General features: G+C 46.9%; 1 protein-coding gene and 1 long non-coding RNA gene across 2 annotated transcripts in view; one reads left to right on the top strand and one right to left on the bottom strand.

The window, feature by feature from the left end:
* Positions 1-14,024, bottom strand: part of PDE8A (phosphodiesterase 8A) — a 104,343-nt gene that overhangs the window by 7,806 nt on the left and 82,513 nt on the right. The window contains exons 12-18 of the mRNA XM_019640173.1: positions 11,058-11,135; positions 6,492-6,562; positions 6,111-6,275; positions 5,122-5,170; positions 4,796-4,931; positions 3,229-3,427; positions 2,093-2,310 (exon numbers count right to left, since the gene is read on the bottom strand). Of these exons, the coding sequence (XP_019495718.1) occupies positions 2,093-2,310; positions 3,229-3,427; positions 4,796-4,931; positions 5,122-5,170; positions 6,111-6,275; positions 6,492-6,562; positions 11,058-11,135 (916 nt within the window). The remainder of the gene's footprint in view (positions 1-2,092; positions 2,311-3,228; positions 3,428-4,795; positions 4,932-5,121; positions 5,171-6,110; positions 6,276-6,491; positions 6,563-11,057; positions 11,136-14,024) is intronic.
* On the top strand, positions 3,434-7,948 carry LOC109381477 (uncharacterized). Its single transcript, XR_002123756.1, has 3 exons — positions 3,434-4,644; positions 5,969-6,172; positions 6,744-7,948. It is a non-coding gene; the product is annotated as an uncharacterized LOC109381477 (long non-coding RNA).

The raw sequence follows: 14,024 nt of genomic DNA, 5'->3' as shown, positions 1-14,024 counted from the left end.
TATATAGCATATGTGATGAGCGCATCATGATGACAGCCTATGTGATAAGTGTTATATAGCATATGTGATGAGGGCATCATGATGACAGCCTATGCGATAAGTGTTATATAGCATATGCGATAAGTGTTATATAGCATATGTGATGTCTTATATAGCATATGCGATGAGCGTTATATAGCATATGTGATAAGCGTTATATAGCATATGTGATAAGCGTTATATAGCACATGTGATGAGCGCATCTTGATGTCAGCCTATGTGATAAGTGTTATATAGCGCATGTGATAAGTGTCATATAGCATATGTGATAAGTTATATAGCATATGCGATGAGCGCATCATGTAGCATATGTGATAAGTGTTATATAGCATGTGATGAGCGCCTCATGATGACAGCCTATGTGATAAGTGTTATATAGCACATGTGATGAGCACATCATGATGACAGCCTATGCGATAAGTGTTATATAGCATATGCGATAAGTGTTATATAGCACATGTGATAAGTGTTATATAGCACATGTGATAAGTGTTATATAGCGTATGTGATAAGTGTTATATAGCGTATGTGATAAGCGTATCATGACAGCATGTGTGATAAGTTTTATATAGCATGTGATAAGCGTATCATGACAGCAAATGTGATAAGTATTATATAGCATGTGATAAGCGTTCCAGATAGCATATGTAATAAGTGTTATATAGCATTTGTGATGAGCGTATCATATAGCATGTGATAAGCATATTATATAGCATATGCAACAAGCGTACTATACAATGCAATGATAGCATATATTATAATGTGATTATGCGTCTGTCGTCTGTGTGATGTGATAAATGTATTATAGCATATGTGATATGTATGTTATATCATAGGTGATATGTGTGTGATATATATTATACATGAGTTATGCATATTATAGAACATGTATATAATGTATAAAACATGTACATAATATGTATATTATTTATGTATATATGTACTTTATATGTATGTATTTATGGTATATAACAATGTATAAGATGTATGTGATGTGTGTTGTATAAGATGTGATATATGTATATAAATTGTACACTATATGTATATAATAAATATATATACACACAAGTAACTGAATAAAACCTATGAAATCTACCTTTGTAATTCTGAACGCGGCAAATGGAGTTTAGTAAAATCAGAAGTCTCTTTTTTTAAAAATCCAAATTAATAAGTAGTCTTCATGACAGAGCACTTCTTCCTTCTTCCACCTGGTATTAAGCCCCATCACATACCGGGCACCATGCTAGATGCTGAGGGAACAGTGATGCATATAAGCTTACAATTGAATCAGCCATTAGACCATTAATGAGAGATGACTATTTTTAAATGTGACAAGTGCTACCAAGGAACTTGGGACTTGATACTTAGTGTGAGGGGTCAGGGAAGGCTTCCTCAGAGAAGTGACGTGTGAAATACGCTAGGCGCAGGAGTGCACTGAGGGGACTGTTCCAGGCAGAGAGGTAAGATGACAGCTGAGTCTCTAAAAGCTCGACATGTCAGCATTCTACTTCCTTGTCTTGAAATGTCAAGACACAAAGGAGCTGAACCTTGAAAACACTGTGCTAAGTGACAGTTGCCAGTCACAAAAGAGCACATATTGAGTGTGCATCCATTTACATGAAATGTCCATAACAGGAAGGAAGAAGATTGGTAGTTGTGTGGGTGAGTCAGGTGTGCCTGCTCAAATGTGTTTGGGGTTTTATAGGAGCTGATGAAAATGTCCTACATTTGATTGTGGTGATGGTTGCACTCTGAATACCATGGGTGGCCAAAAAATGTGGACACTTTGCTACATTGCTCAAGTTGTAATTTGCCGTCATCAGAAGTGTCTGGACGCTGATGGGAACCACTTTGAGCACCTCTTATAACTGCAGAAGTCAAACGTGACTTGTATTCATCTTTTGTTATCGGTATATATTGAGTATTAGAATTTTAATACAGTTTTTGTTTCTTAAAATGTGTATACATTTTTTTGGCGCCACTGGATAGGATGTGAACTTATCTGGATAAAGCTGTTAGAAAGAGACCGACATCCTTTCCTGCTCATGCCTACCTCTCCATGTTTTTGAAGATGTTGCACTGATCCTCCCGAGTGGTCAGCTGGAAGGCCAAGGCCGCGTGGTGGCTCTCCAGCACGGCAGTATCGTTGTACAGGATGGCCAGCTCGCTCCCCGCGTTGCAAAGGAAAGAGTTGGTTCTCCCAGGGTGGTCCACATCGTGAATGGTGGCCGCAATGAGGGCGGCGGCCTCATCGACTGGATCTAAAATTTGCTGAGAACAAGAGATCTTTCAAAACTGGGGCACTCCGTTGAGAGCAAGGAAGCCTTATGTGCATGTTCTTTCTGCCATATTACTTTAACCTAAGACTGTTTCAGATTTCTATTGTGCAAATCCAGCTTCCATGCCCCTCTGGTGAAAGTTGTTTGCCTAAGTCCTAGATTAGGAAACATTCCCAGAGTCACAGTCTCACACAAGCTAATGCAGAGATGTCCTCAACAGAGAGGAATAAATGGGTGGATTCTATGATGTGAGTCACAGCTCAATAAATGATATTAAAATGGTTTTAAGTTAACATACAAATATATATTCAGAAAGCTATCTACAGAGTGCAATACATTACAGCAAAAATTGGGTTGTCTTTATATGGTCCATAATGACACATGTCCTCCCCCTGCCATTTATTTTTGTACTTTATAAAACAGTCCCCTCTCTGGAATCCTATTCTCCCTCACTCCTGGTCATGAGCTTTCTTTAAAAACAAAACGATAAACCCTGGAGGGAGCAAGAAAAGGCAACTGAAAGATCAGCTCTGAGGTCTGCCCTATACTCTAGGGTAAGGAGCTAACATTTACTCAGCATGTGTGCTGGACATGAGTCTGAGGGGACAGGTGGGGCCCTTAGAGGGCTGTACGTGTCTATAGGTTCTGAGTGAGACACCCCCCCCCCCCCCCCCCGCCCAGAAACACAGCCCTCTCCATTTCTTGCTGTATTTCTCCCTGGGAACAATTCCCGCTCCTCATACTCCCAGTGAATGCTGGGGCCGTATCCTGAGTTAACACATCGACTCCCCAGAGCCCCATGCAGCCACAGCCTTCCTGGGCCGGGCTGCACACTGCAGGGACCGACGCTTCTGAGCAGTTGCACTGCATGGCGGCGGGGGCTGGCAGAGGCAGCAGAAACACAGCTCACCTTTATCCTCTCTCTGCAGAGGAAATAGGCCGTGGCGTGCAGCACGTCAGCAGAATGTGTAGAATTGTGGTAGGGGTTAGAAGAATGGTAGTTGGCTTCGATAATTTGTAACCATGATCTCAGCGTTGTCTCGGAGCAGTTTAAGAATTCACAGATTCCAAAGCGAGCAAAGATTTTGAGACCAAGATAAATTAAAGGCCTAGAGAGAAAAATATTCATAACATCAAGACATAGGCAAAGTGTCTGCAGCCCTGAACGGGTTCAGATCCAACAACTAAACCTGAGTCAGACTTCAGAGAGGGGGAGTAAGCACTGAGGCAGGGCTCACTGGGCGGCCAAGGTTTGCTCAGCCTCCTCCTCACACTAGTAGATTCCTCAGAATCTGCATGTTTGTCACCAGACTAAATTTGTGCCACTTTGAACCCTATCTTCTCTTTAGGACATGCTGAACCTACGCCACTGGCTAGATGTCCTGCCTGAAGAGAGTTAACAGTTTCTGATGAGTGCACCCAAGCCAGACACTGTCACATGCCACGTGATGGTCTTGACCATCTGGAGGTGGGTGCTGAGTATAAAGGTTTCCCCTTAGAAGTGGGGGATGGACTGGCCACCAAGTCGGGCCTTCCTTGAGAAGCCACCTGATCCAGCACCTGGCCTTTGGCTTGGGTGGCTGTGCTGAGGAGTGTCCGAGGTGATCAGGCTAATAGGACCTGAGGTCACCAGCCCTGACCCGATTCACATGAATGCCGTGTCACTAGTGTGTAAACCAGGTGCTCAGAGAGTCACCTGCTGTGGGGAGTTCTTTTCCACTGTCCGTGACTGTGCTGGGTGCGTGGAAGCAGACTGAGTATCACGCTGACTCAGCGTGAGCAAGAGGCGGGCTGCCCAGGGGACACGAAACCCAGACTGGGATGCGACCTGAGCATTATCCCATAGTGAGCCCAAGAGAGCACCCCGCTCCTCTCTTGTGACTGCCTCTGTCACCCTGAAGGGCGGCCTGGTCGGCACCAGCCATGACACCCCTCTCCTGTGCTCCCAATCAGCCCTAGCCCTTTGGTTAAGAGTTGTTGTCCAGCCAGGACAAAATTAAAGGTGCAGTCCCAGTCGTCCCCACTCTGTGGTCACACCCAGCCCAGGATGACTGGAGTTTTGGGTCTCCTCATGCCTGTCACCAACACAGCAACCGAGATCTGGGGCCAGCTCCTCTCCAATGACTGTGTTTGTGCATTTTTCATTTCTAGCTCTAGACGCTGGGTGGGGCTCTTTGCTGCCATTTCAACTTGTTACTACTTAGAGAAATCAACATCCATATTTTACAGAAAACACACTGCTGCTTAGAGAACTAATCTCCAGGAGTCCTGACCACGAAGACTCCCCCAGCTTCTCACCGATCGCCTTGCTGAGGCCCAGGCCCAGGTGACTCGGGGACACCTGCTGGCCTGCTCTGTTCTGAGCCTCCTTCCCCGGGGACCAGGGACCAGCTCTCTGCAGAACCCAAACTCGGGTGGCTTTCTCCACAGGCCCCTGGCACCAAGCTCTCTGTCTGCTGAGCTCCACGTGGACTCACCTTTTCTGAGTGGCAGCCTCCAGCTCAAAGATATTAAAGTCCCAGTAGTCCTCATTTTCCATGGCCCGAGCTATCCGCGGGGGGATGTCGTGAAGGGAAATGGGAGGGATTGGACTGCTCGAAACCTGCTGAAGGTCTGCAAAGTGATGGAATTGGGAGATGGAATCATGGCATTAACTGTTCCTGCAGAATAGTGCTTGGTTTCTGAGGTATGATGATATACCAAGACACTACTCACTGACGAGAAAAACTAAAAAATTTATTTTCATCATTTAAACTTGACTATAATTAACAGTGATGCAAAAAGTTAAAAAGGAAAAACTTACTTTTTGTTGAAAGAACACATTCATTCCCAGATAGTCTTCGCAAACCATCCTAATAAAAATCAAGAAAACAAGATAAAGAGAAGTCATAACTTTTCTTTACTTCCTGAGGACCCCTGGACAGTCGGTGCCAGAGGACAGCTCAGGGCAGCCCGGTCCATCAGTGCACCCCAAGGCTGACGGCCCTCGGTCACTCCCCTGGGAGCACAAGCCCAATGCTGAAAGGACCCGGTGAGGCAGGGGCAGGACAGTAGAAGGGGCCAGCCGGCACTGGGGACAGTTTGGTTTCTTAGGGGCAACACCCCTCTGCCCTTGACCCCTCTGCACCCTCTTCACCCTAATGGAAGCCAGGCTTCCTCTGGAAAGTTGGCTTCTTCCTCGCTGTCTGAGCACCTCACTCAGCCCAGCAGAATCATGGGGCGAGAGCTGCTCCCAGGCCACCAACACGAAGGTAACAAGACAGCAATGGAATGACAGCTGTTCTTCCCCGGTGAGACCTCTATACTAGCTGGGCTGGAGAAGCCATCCAGGACCCCTCGAGAGCCCATGTACAAAGCCCCTCCTGATGAAATGGTCCCAAGCCCTTCTTTCCCAGAGTCACCCAATCCACACAGGATGTTTGGAGGGAAACCATGCCCCTCCCTTGGGGCCTCTTTAAACATATACAGTCTTTCCGGTTTGTAATGTGGTATGTAGCATTTCATGTCGTTTTTCCTGCCCCCGTCTTCAGAATCTTTAAAATAATTAAGTTTTATTTAAATAAATAACTAGTAGAACCCCTCTAAGCAAAAATGGAGCACCGGCTCAGCAGTGTCTAGAAAACGCTCCTCCCTTTCTGTTCCACACTGAGGTCCCTGGGTGGGAGGCAGCAGATGGAGGACGGCTATGGACAGAGGACAGCGAGCCCGGGCAACGTGCAGAGAGCTCGGTGTCGCAGCCCGTGAGCAAATCCCTGGAGAACAAATGGGAAGCAGCCTGGCCAGTCCACTCACAGACATGAGACCCCCGACGAGGTCGTTGGCATGAGGGTCGTCGTCCTTGGCTCCAAACTGCGGTGAGTATAACTCAGTGGTTCTTAGGATTTCCAGCACGCGATCCAATGCTTCTGTCACAGTCACAGGGCTGTTTTCCTGGGCAGCATTGATAATATTGATTACCTACAATATGGAAAGAGAAGAGTTTTTATAACCTTAAAAACAATGGAACAGCAATCCAGGGTCAGCCTGGCCAGGGCACTCAAGGCTGACAGACCAGGTAACTGTTCATGCCACATGCCTAGGACAGTGCTGGGATTGTCGTGGGTCCCCGTTTTTCCCCATTGGGGACAATCAGCGGGGAGAACCAAGAACGACTGTGCTCAGTGGAGGCCTCACCTTGGTGATAGGCGCCTCGATGGTCATGGAATGTATCCGGGCCATGGAGGAGTGTCGTCTCTGGCTGGTCACTGTGGACAGATCATATGAGCAGAGGTCAGGGCAGGCCCAGCCGAGGGCTCCGCCCCCCGCCCCAGCCTCCGTGTGCCCAGCTGCACAGGGAGGGGTAGGAACAGAGCTACACAGTCACTGAGCTTCCTTCCCATCCTAACAAGCCTGGGATCCTGGCATAACCAACTCCGCTTCCTTCAGTTCTAGGCACAGGATGCACGTGCCCCCACAGATCGAACATCTGACGTCACCGACCAGAGAGAAAACAGAGGGGACAATCCAGTAAGCCACGGCCAAACAGTGAGCCTCTTTCGTGTTTCTAACAATAAGGCTTTAGAACTCTCCAGCTTGCCGCGCTCCAGGAGTAAGAATGTTTTGGAAGATAGTTACACAGACTCTTTGTCTCATATATGGCAAGAGCGAGAAATACAACTCATCATGAACTGAAATACATGACTTTCTGGTTACAGTTTTCAAGGCACCCTTTGGTGCTTTCCACCGTTAGGCTTAATCTAGCATAATTAGGTAAATACCTTAAACAAGGCAAGCAGCAACGCCTAGGCTCTAAAGTTTGTTAATTTTTGGTTGCTCCTGTCAAAGTGTGGTCCCTTTGGGGTGGGGAGAACCCGAGCAGTGCCCAGGCAGGAGAAAATTTTCACATAGAGTTCTGTGTGTCCCCCTGAAAGCCCCACTGTCAGGCCTTACAGGACCACAGCCGGGTGTGACAGCCTCGTGTTCCCAGACCAAGGCCCAAGGAGAAGCACCGTGCAAGGCTAACCAATGCTTTAAATGTTGGGGACCGACAAAACTCTTTGTCTAATTTTGGTGACCAGCATATGGTTGTCAACTTTCCATTTTACCCAACTGGTCATTAAGCCAAAAATAAAAACCACTGTTTTAGCACTATGTCATAAAAGAACTTGTTCTCATTTTAAAATATAATGAAAGTGACATATGCTTACAAAAACCAAACAGTAATGTAAATATTAATAAAGTTAGAAAAAGAAAAGGTATAAAGTTGTCGTGACTCTGTATGCAGAAACATCTGTACAAACACTAACTACCCTTACGATCACTGAGTAAGTTTATCAAGCTCACTTGGTACAAGGTCAACACATCAACGTGTTTCTGTATGCTAGCAACAAACAGTTGGAAATTAAAATAAAAAGCAACCACTATGATGTGACAGCATCAAAAAACACCAATATTTAGGAATAATGCTAATGAAAGATGTGCAAGATTTATATACTGAAAATGCAAAACACTGCTGAGAGGAAATAAAGACACTGAAGCAGAGGACAGAACTTAACCCCACCCTTTCAGTCCCTGAGTGAGATTTCCATTTTCCCCAAATACTATAGGTTCAGAGCACTTCATAGGATTTTTTTTTAGATAAAAATCCAAGAGGTTTTGTGTGTGTGTGTGTGTGTGTGTGTGTGTGTGTGTGTAAACTAAAAACAATTCTAAACGTCATATGGAAATGCAAAGGATCTAGAATAGCCAAGATAGAAGAAATTTACACTACCTGGTATCAAAACTTTCCATAAGGTGGGAGCAATTGATAGCACTGGTACAAGCACAGACTAACAGAGCAATGACAAAGAACAGAGTCTGGAAACAGGCCATAGACTAGGAGTCACCTGATTTACAATAATGATGCTACTGCAAAACATGGCTTTTTTCAATACAGTGAGGGGGAAATTGGATTTCCACGTAGGGGGATTCATCCTTGATCTCTACCCTTACCAGACGTAAAAGTTAATTTGAAATGGATCACAGACCTAAAGTGGAAGATAAAACAATAAAGGTTGATCTTGGTATAGAGAAAGATTTCTTAAAAAGGACACAAGCTGTGAAAGAAGATACTGACAAAATGAACTTTATTAAAATTAAGAATCTCTGTTCATTAAAAGACCATTAAGAGAGTGGAAAGGCAAACCACAGACTAAGAAAACATATTTGTGACACATACATCCAATAGAGGACCCATATCTAAAAGAATTCCTACAAACTAACAAGAAAAAGATAGGCTAATTATAAAAATGGGTAAAATAGTTGAACAGTACTCCACAAAAGCGGATACCCAAATGGGCAATAGGCATAGGAAAGGGGTGCCCAACCCCACTAGTCATCTGAAAAATTAAAACCCCATAAACAGAATGCCTGAAATTTAAAATGCTGGTATAACACAGTATGGGCAGATTAGAAGAGCTGGAACTCCTATATGAATGACAGAGCGGGACATGCTACAACCCAGGTGGAACCGTTTGCAGCTGCCCAAAGGCCCAGCAAACACACGTGTCCACACAAAGAGCCTTGTATGAAAACACTCATGCTGCTTTATTCTTAACAGCCCCAAAGGGAAAGATGAACACAGACGCCCATTAAGAGAATGGGTTAACAAACTGGCATATTCATATAACGGGGTACTACTGAGCGAGAAAATGAATGGACTACTGATACCTCTAGCAACACAGATGAATCTCAGATACACTGACATGAGGGAAAGAGCCAGAAACCAGGAGTACAGGCTCTGATGCCACTCCGTGGAGCACAAGAGGCCAAACGGATTTACGGTGCTAGCAATAAGGGTTTGCCTCCGTGGTAACGGTGTGTGGGGGAGAAAAAGGGTGTATATTTTCTGTATCTGTGTTGGGTAGTGGTTACATGAGTGTAGAGAACTGTCAAAACTCATTGAACTGAACACTTAATATCTGAACTTTATGATACGTAAATGATAGCTAAAAAAGAATAGTGGTTAAAAACCAAAAACATTAAAAGGAAAACGTTTAACTCTTCTACAGAAATGGACAAAGTCATCCAAAGGATGAGAAGAAGTTAAGAGTGTGGTGGTGAGGATGGCTGTGGGCCTAAGTGACCTGGCCCCTGCCCTGCAGAGGATCAGGGGCTGTGACCTGACAGCCAGGATGAGGAAGATGACGGCCGCCACCACTGCCGTCACCAGGCATTGCACACACTGCTCTGTGGACAATGTAATTATCCCCACTTTACAACGAGGAAATGGCAGCACAGAAGCTGCTGGGACTTGGATCGAGGTCATTGTGAGGTCAGAGCCCATGTCCTTCCCTGGGCCTCCCTGCTGGTGCCACACGGCACGTCTGACCCTCACAGCAAACCTGTGAGGGACATCAGGGCAGGTGCTGGATCTCCACTGTATAATCCAGTTGTTATTGCCCTGGAAAATTCTGGCTTTTTGTCTAGTAACAACTCCGTACACTTCCCAGTTCATCTTTGGGTCAAAGAAAGCACACAGCTAGCGGTAATATTTGCTTCCACACTATCTAAGTAATTTCAGTACATTTTTAAGCTACTCAATCATTCAGGCCACATATCTACATAATCTTTAAAAATTATGTTCTGGGCCGGCTGAGTGGCTCAGTGGGTTAAGAGCTCGCTCAAGAGTTTGAGCTCTGAGCAACAGCAGTTCAAGTCCCGGCCCGAGCTGAGCAGCCGCTGAGCTGCCAACAGGTGGCAGGATGGCTCAGCTAAAAAAAAAAAAAAAATTTGTTCCAATTAGAACTGAAATAATATTTGCTTAAATCAGTCTTTCACACGCCAAAATGCAGCTCACCTCCCCACCCAAAGCGAGGCCTCTATGGAAAATTGCACCCCACAACAAAATACAGTGAGTTCTCACTTAATGCTGTTGATATGTTCTTGGAAACTGCAATTTTAAGCAAAATGACATATAATGAAACCGGTTTTACCCGGGGCTAACTGATAGAAACAAGAGTTAAGTTCCTACTGCATACTTCTGGTCACAGAAACATCACCAGACTTCTAATATTAAACACGGAAATAAATGTGAGCTGTACATATACTTAAGATGAATAAAAACAAGTGAGATCATTGTTTCCCAACCCGCTTATTCCAGTTCAGGGTGACAGGGGGCGCTGGACCCTCTCCCAGCAGCTCAGAGCACCAGGCGAGACCCCACCCTGCATCGCAGGGCCACCCACACCCCGAGTCATCAGACTGGGATAGTTTAGACACCCCAGTCACCTCATGTCACATCTTTGGGACATGAGAGGAAACTGGGACCCTGGGGAAAATCCACACAAGCCTGGGAGGAACGTGGACACCCACACAGTGGCCCTGCCAGGAGTCGATTTTTTTCCTTATCATTATAAAAAACGATGTTGAACAAAACAGTGTTACTTAAGGAGCAGCTGTATGTTGTTAAGAATTTCCAAATGCATTACAGCAGATAAACTGACACCTTCCGCTCTTACATTTTAGGAAATCAACTCTTGAATAGATAGTAAAATATACCTTTTTTTCCTTTATTCCCTGACCCCATCAAAAGGCTCAGAGTGGAGCCCAGTGGCAGGAGTTGGGGGCAAGGGAGAAATGACACAGGTTGCCAGAGGCTCCTCTCCCCTGTCCTGGACTGGGGGTGTGCAGTGGCCTGGAGATGAGGTGGGGAGAGGTTCCGGGTCTGCGTGCGTCCCACTCTGGGTGATAATATGCTCCCCTCTTGTCCTTGGCACCTACCTTCACTCGCTCGAGCGCCACCAGCCCTGATGTCTAGTGAGCTTTTTCTCTTATCTTTATGTTTGCCCGACTGATTATCTGTGGAAGCAAATTATAAATCACCTCGTCAACGGGATTTTAACAACATGTTAGGAAAATTATTAATCTAAAAATGTTTTAAACAAAACTTAATTACAACACCATGTAAGATGCCACAAAAATCAGCCCAGCACAGAGAGGCAGACTGTAAACGATGAAGTTTTAAGGGGACTGACTTTCTCAAAATGTCCCACCTGCTACAATCATAAACGAGTGCTTTACAGCTTCCAAGTGACACAATTAAAGGAAAAACTAGCAGAAATGAACTCAGGAGAATTTCTCCTATTACACATCTACATAATTGCATAAAATGGTAGGAAAAATTTGATCTGTATCCACACTTGTCCCAAAGGGAAAAAGAAAAATCTTTTATGTATTTTTTTCTACAATACAAGATCTAAAATGTCTCAGGGGAGAGCGTGACTCTTTTTGAGGGTAGTAGAGGGAACCCTGGATTGGGGTATCTGTCCAAGGACAGCATTCTTTCCCCCTCTCTGACCCCCTACTTTCTTTGAACAGCACCACTGTTCCCCTGGTCAGACCCTGACCCCACGCCAATCAATGACAAGGCAGAGCTGACCTTCCTTCCTGCCCCCTCCTCTGTGCCATGTGAGGTGCTGAGCCTCTCCGACCTGTCCCCATTTCACAGACGAGGAAACTGGGAGCCGCAGTGCTGGTGAGTGAACAGCCGGGCTCTGGCGCAGGTCTTCCCACCTGCGGGGTGCATCTTCCCAGCCCTGGCCCGGCTTCCTCCCCTGCAGCCCTGCTCACAAGCAGGACCAGATGCAGGCCCTTCATTGCTACTTGCCACACTTTCTTCTACATGGGCACTGGCCATGAACTTATCACAGTCACGGCCGACCTCCGTGTTGCAACATCTGAAGGACACGATTCAGTTCTCACCTGATTGGACCTGACTGTGGTACCGGACGCAACTGACCACTCCAGAAACTCCCGGTGTGCGCAAGTCCACGCTCCCCTGGTTTCCTTCCCGACTCCCTCTTCCTCAGTAGCCCCCACCCCCACCCCGCAGTGTTCCCAAATGTCTGTCATTAGCCCTTCTCTTCCGGGACAATCCCCCCAGGAGATCCCATCCTTCCTACAGCTTTTAAGTAATTCCTGTGTTGCCGTCTTATCCTAAGCTCCAGGCTTTCATCTTAACTGGCCACTGGTCACCTCTATTTGGACATGCCTCAGGCACTTCAAATGAAGTCATTATCTTCTCCCAAAGCCACTCTTGATCCCAGGTCACTGAGCAGCATCCACCGTTTTGCTTAATTTGGAGACAAGTCATCCATGACTCCTCCCCTCTAGCTCCTCTCCCTCAATCTATGGATTCAGTCTTGTAAACACCTCTAATCTATCCCTGCGCAGACACTCGTCATCCTCGTCCAGATTATAATGACGCGCTCCCTTCTTTAGTCCCACAGCCCTTGACCTTAACCCCTTCAGCCCCTTCCCTGTAGGCAGCCTAGTGACCCTTCTGGAACAAAACCCTGACCAGATCATTCTCCAAATTAAAACATTCCGATGGCTCACTATTGTTTACAGGATAAGGTTTAAGCTCCCCAGTGTGGCACCCAGAATTGTGATCTCTGGACCCCTTTCCTCAGCCAGCCTGGACTATTTCTGATGTGCGGGTTCACCTCCCAGCCTCTCTGCCTTGGCACAGACTGCTTCCCTCCCCATGGGGCTGTACCTCTCCCTCGCTGCCTTCTTCACCCGCTTCACTGTCACCCTCTGTTAAGATGCGGCCCAGGTATCATAACCTTCAAGACATCGTCCCCTACTGCCTCTTGACCCCACCTAACACTTCCGGGAACCGCTGGCTTCGTTGTCTGTCTCCCTCACCAGCCGGGAAGGACACAAGGGCAAAAAGTCGGCCTTCTCCTCACTAGGTGACCGGCACTGCCCAGCATGGAACAGACGCTCAATAGATACACGCCTGCCTCTCCACACCTGCAAACTCCTGCACATAGATCAAAGCACCACTAACCATAACTGCTCTGGGGCCCTGGCTCCCTTGCTCAGAACCCTCTAGCACCTCAGATAAAGAGGGACGTGCTGGCACTCAAGGACAGGGACAGTCTGGTCTTGACCACATGTGGGCTGTGCCAGCACAGCTGCGCCCCACTCCGTCTCAGGAACGGCCTTGACACCTGCTTCTCCTGCCTCCGACACAGGACACTGTGCCCTCCCCAAACCCTCGCTCCTTCAAGGCGCCCCTCCCCTCAGCCACACACACAGCCAAGCGTGTCTCCTTCCTCAGTGCTTCATGGAGATTAATGGAGATTAACTAATGTCCACTCAGCTGCCTGAGGAGATGGGGAGACGAGGCTGGGAACTCCGTCGTTCCTTCATTCTTCTCCTGTTAGCCACTCAGCACACATTTACTGGGCACCTACTATGTGTCAGGCCTTAGCCAGGCATTAGGGATGAGGAGTTGAATAAGGGATGGTCTGGAGGGAACAAAGGTGGGGGATCTCAGAGCTGTATACAGCAGTTTTGGGGTGCAGGAGCCCGGAGGAGGAAGTGACAGATTCTCCTCTGGGGGAGGGGCAGAGAGGAGACAAGCCAAGAAGAAAAGGAAACTTCCTGTGCAGATGGAGCAGAGCCTGGCTGGAGAGAAGCGAGAAGCAGCGTGTGTGCTGAGGATGGGGCTGTGGCAAGAGTGGAGGGAGGTGCAGCAGGCTTTCATTTCTCCTGCACATTTTAAGGTGCCTTTATCTCACATAAGTACTAGATCTGCCCCCCCCCACACACACACACACAGACGCACACGCACCCTGTCCCTTCAGCACCTTTGCTGCGGGGACGCTGCTCCTGCTGGGATCGCCTGGCTCCCAGAGGCTGGACTCAGGAAGGCCGAGGGAAGGAAGCCCAAGTGTG

This window comes from Hipposideros armiger, unplaced genomic scaffold (genome assembly GCF_001890085.2).
Source record: "Hipposideros armiger isolate ML-2016 unplaced genomic scaffold, ASM189008v1 scaffold_48, whole genome shotgun sequence".
Taxonomy (NCBI): Eukaryota; Metazoa; Chordata; class Mammalia; order Chiroptera; family Hipposideridae; genus Hipposideros; species Hipposideros armiger.
Note: the sequence above shows the minus strand (reverse complement) of the source record. Positions and strands in the feature narration are given on the sequence as shown.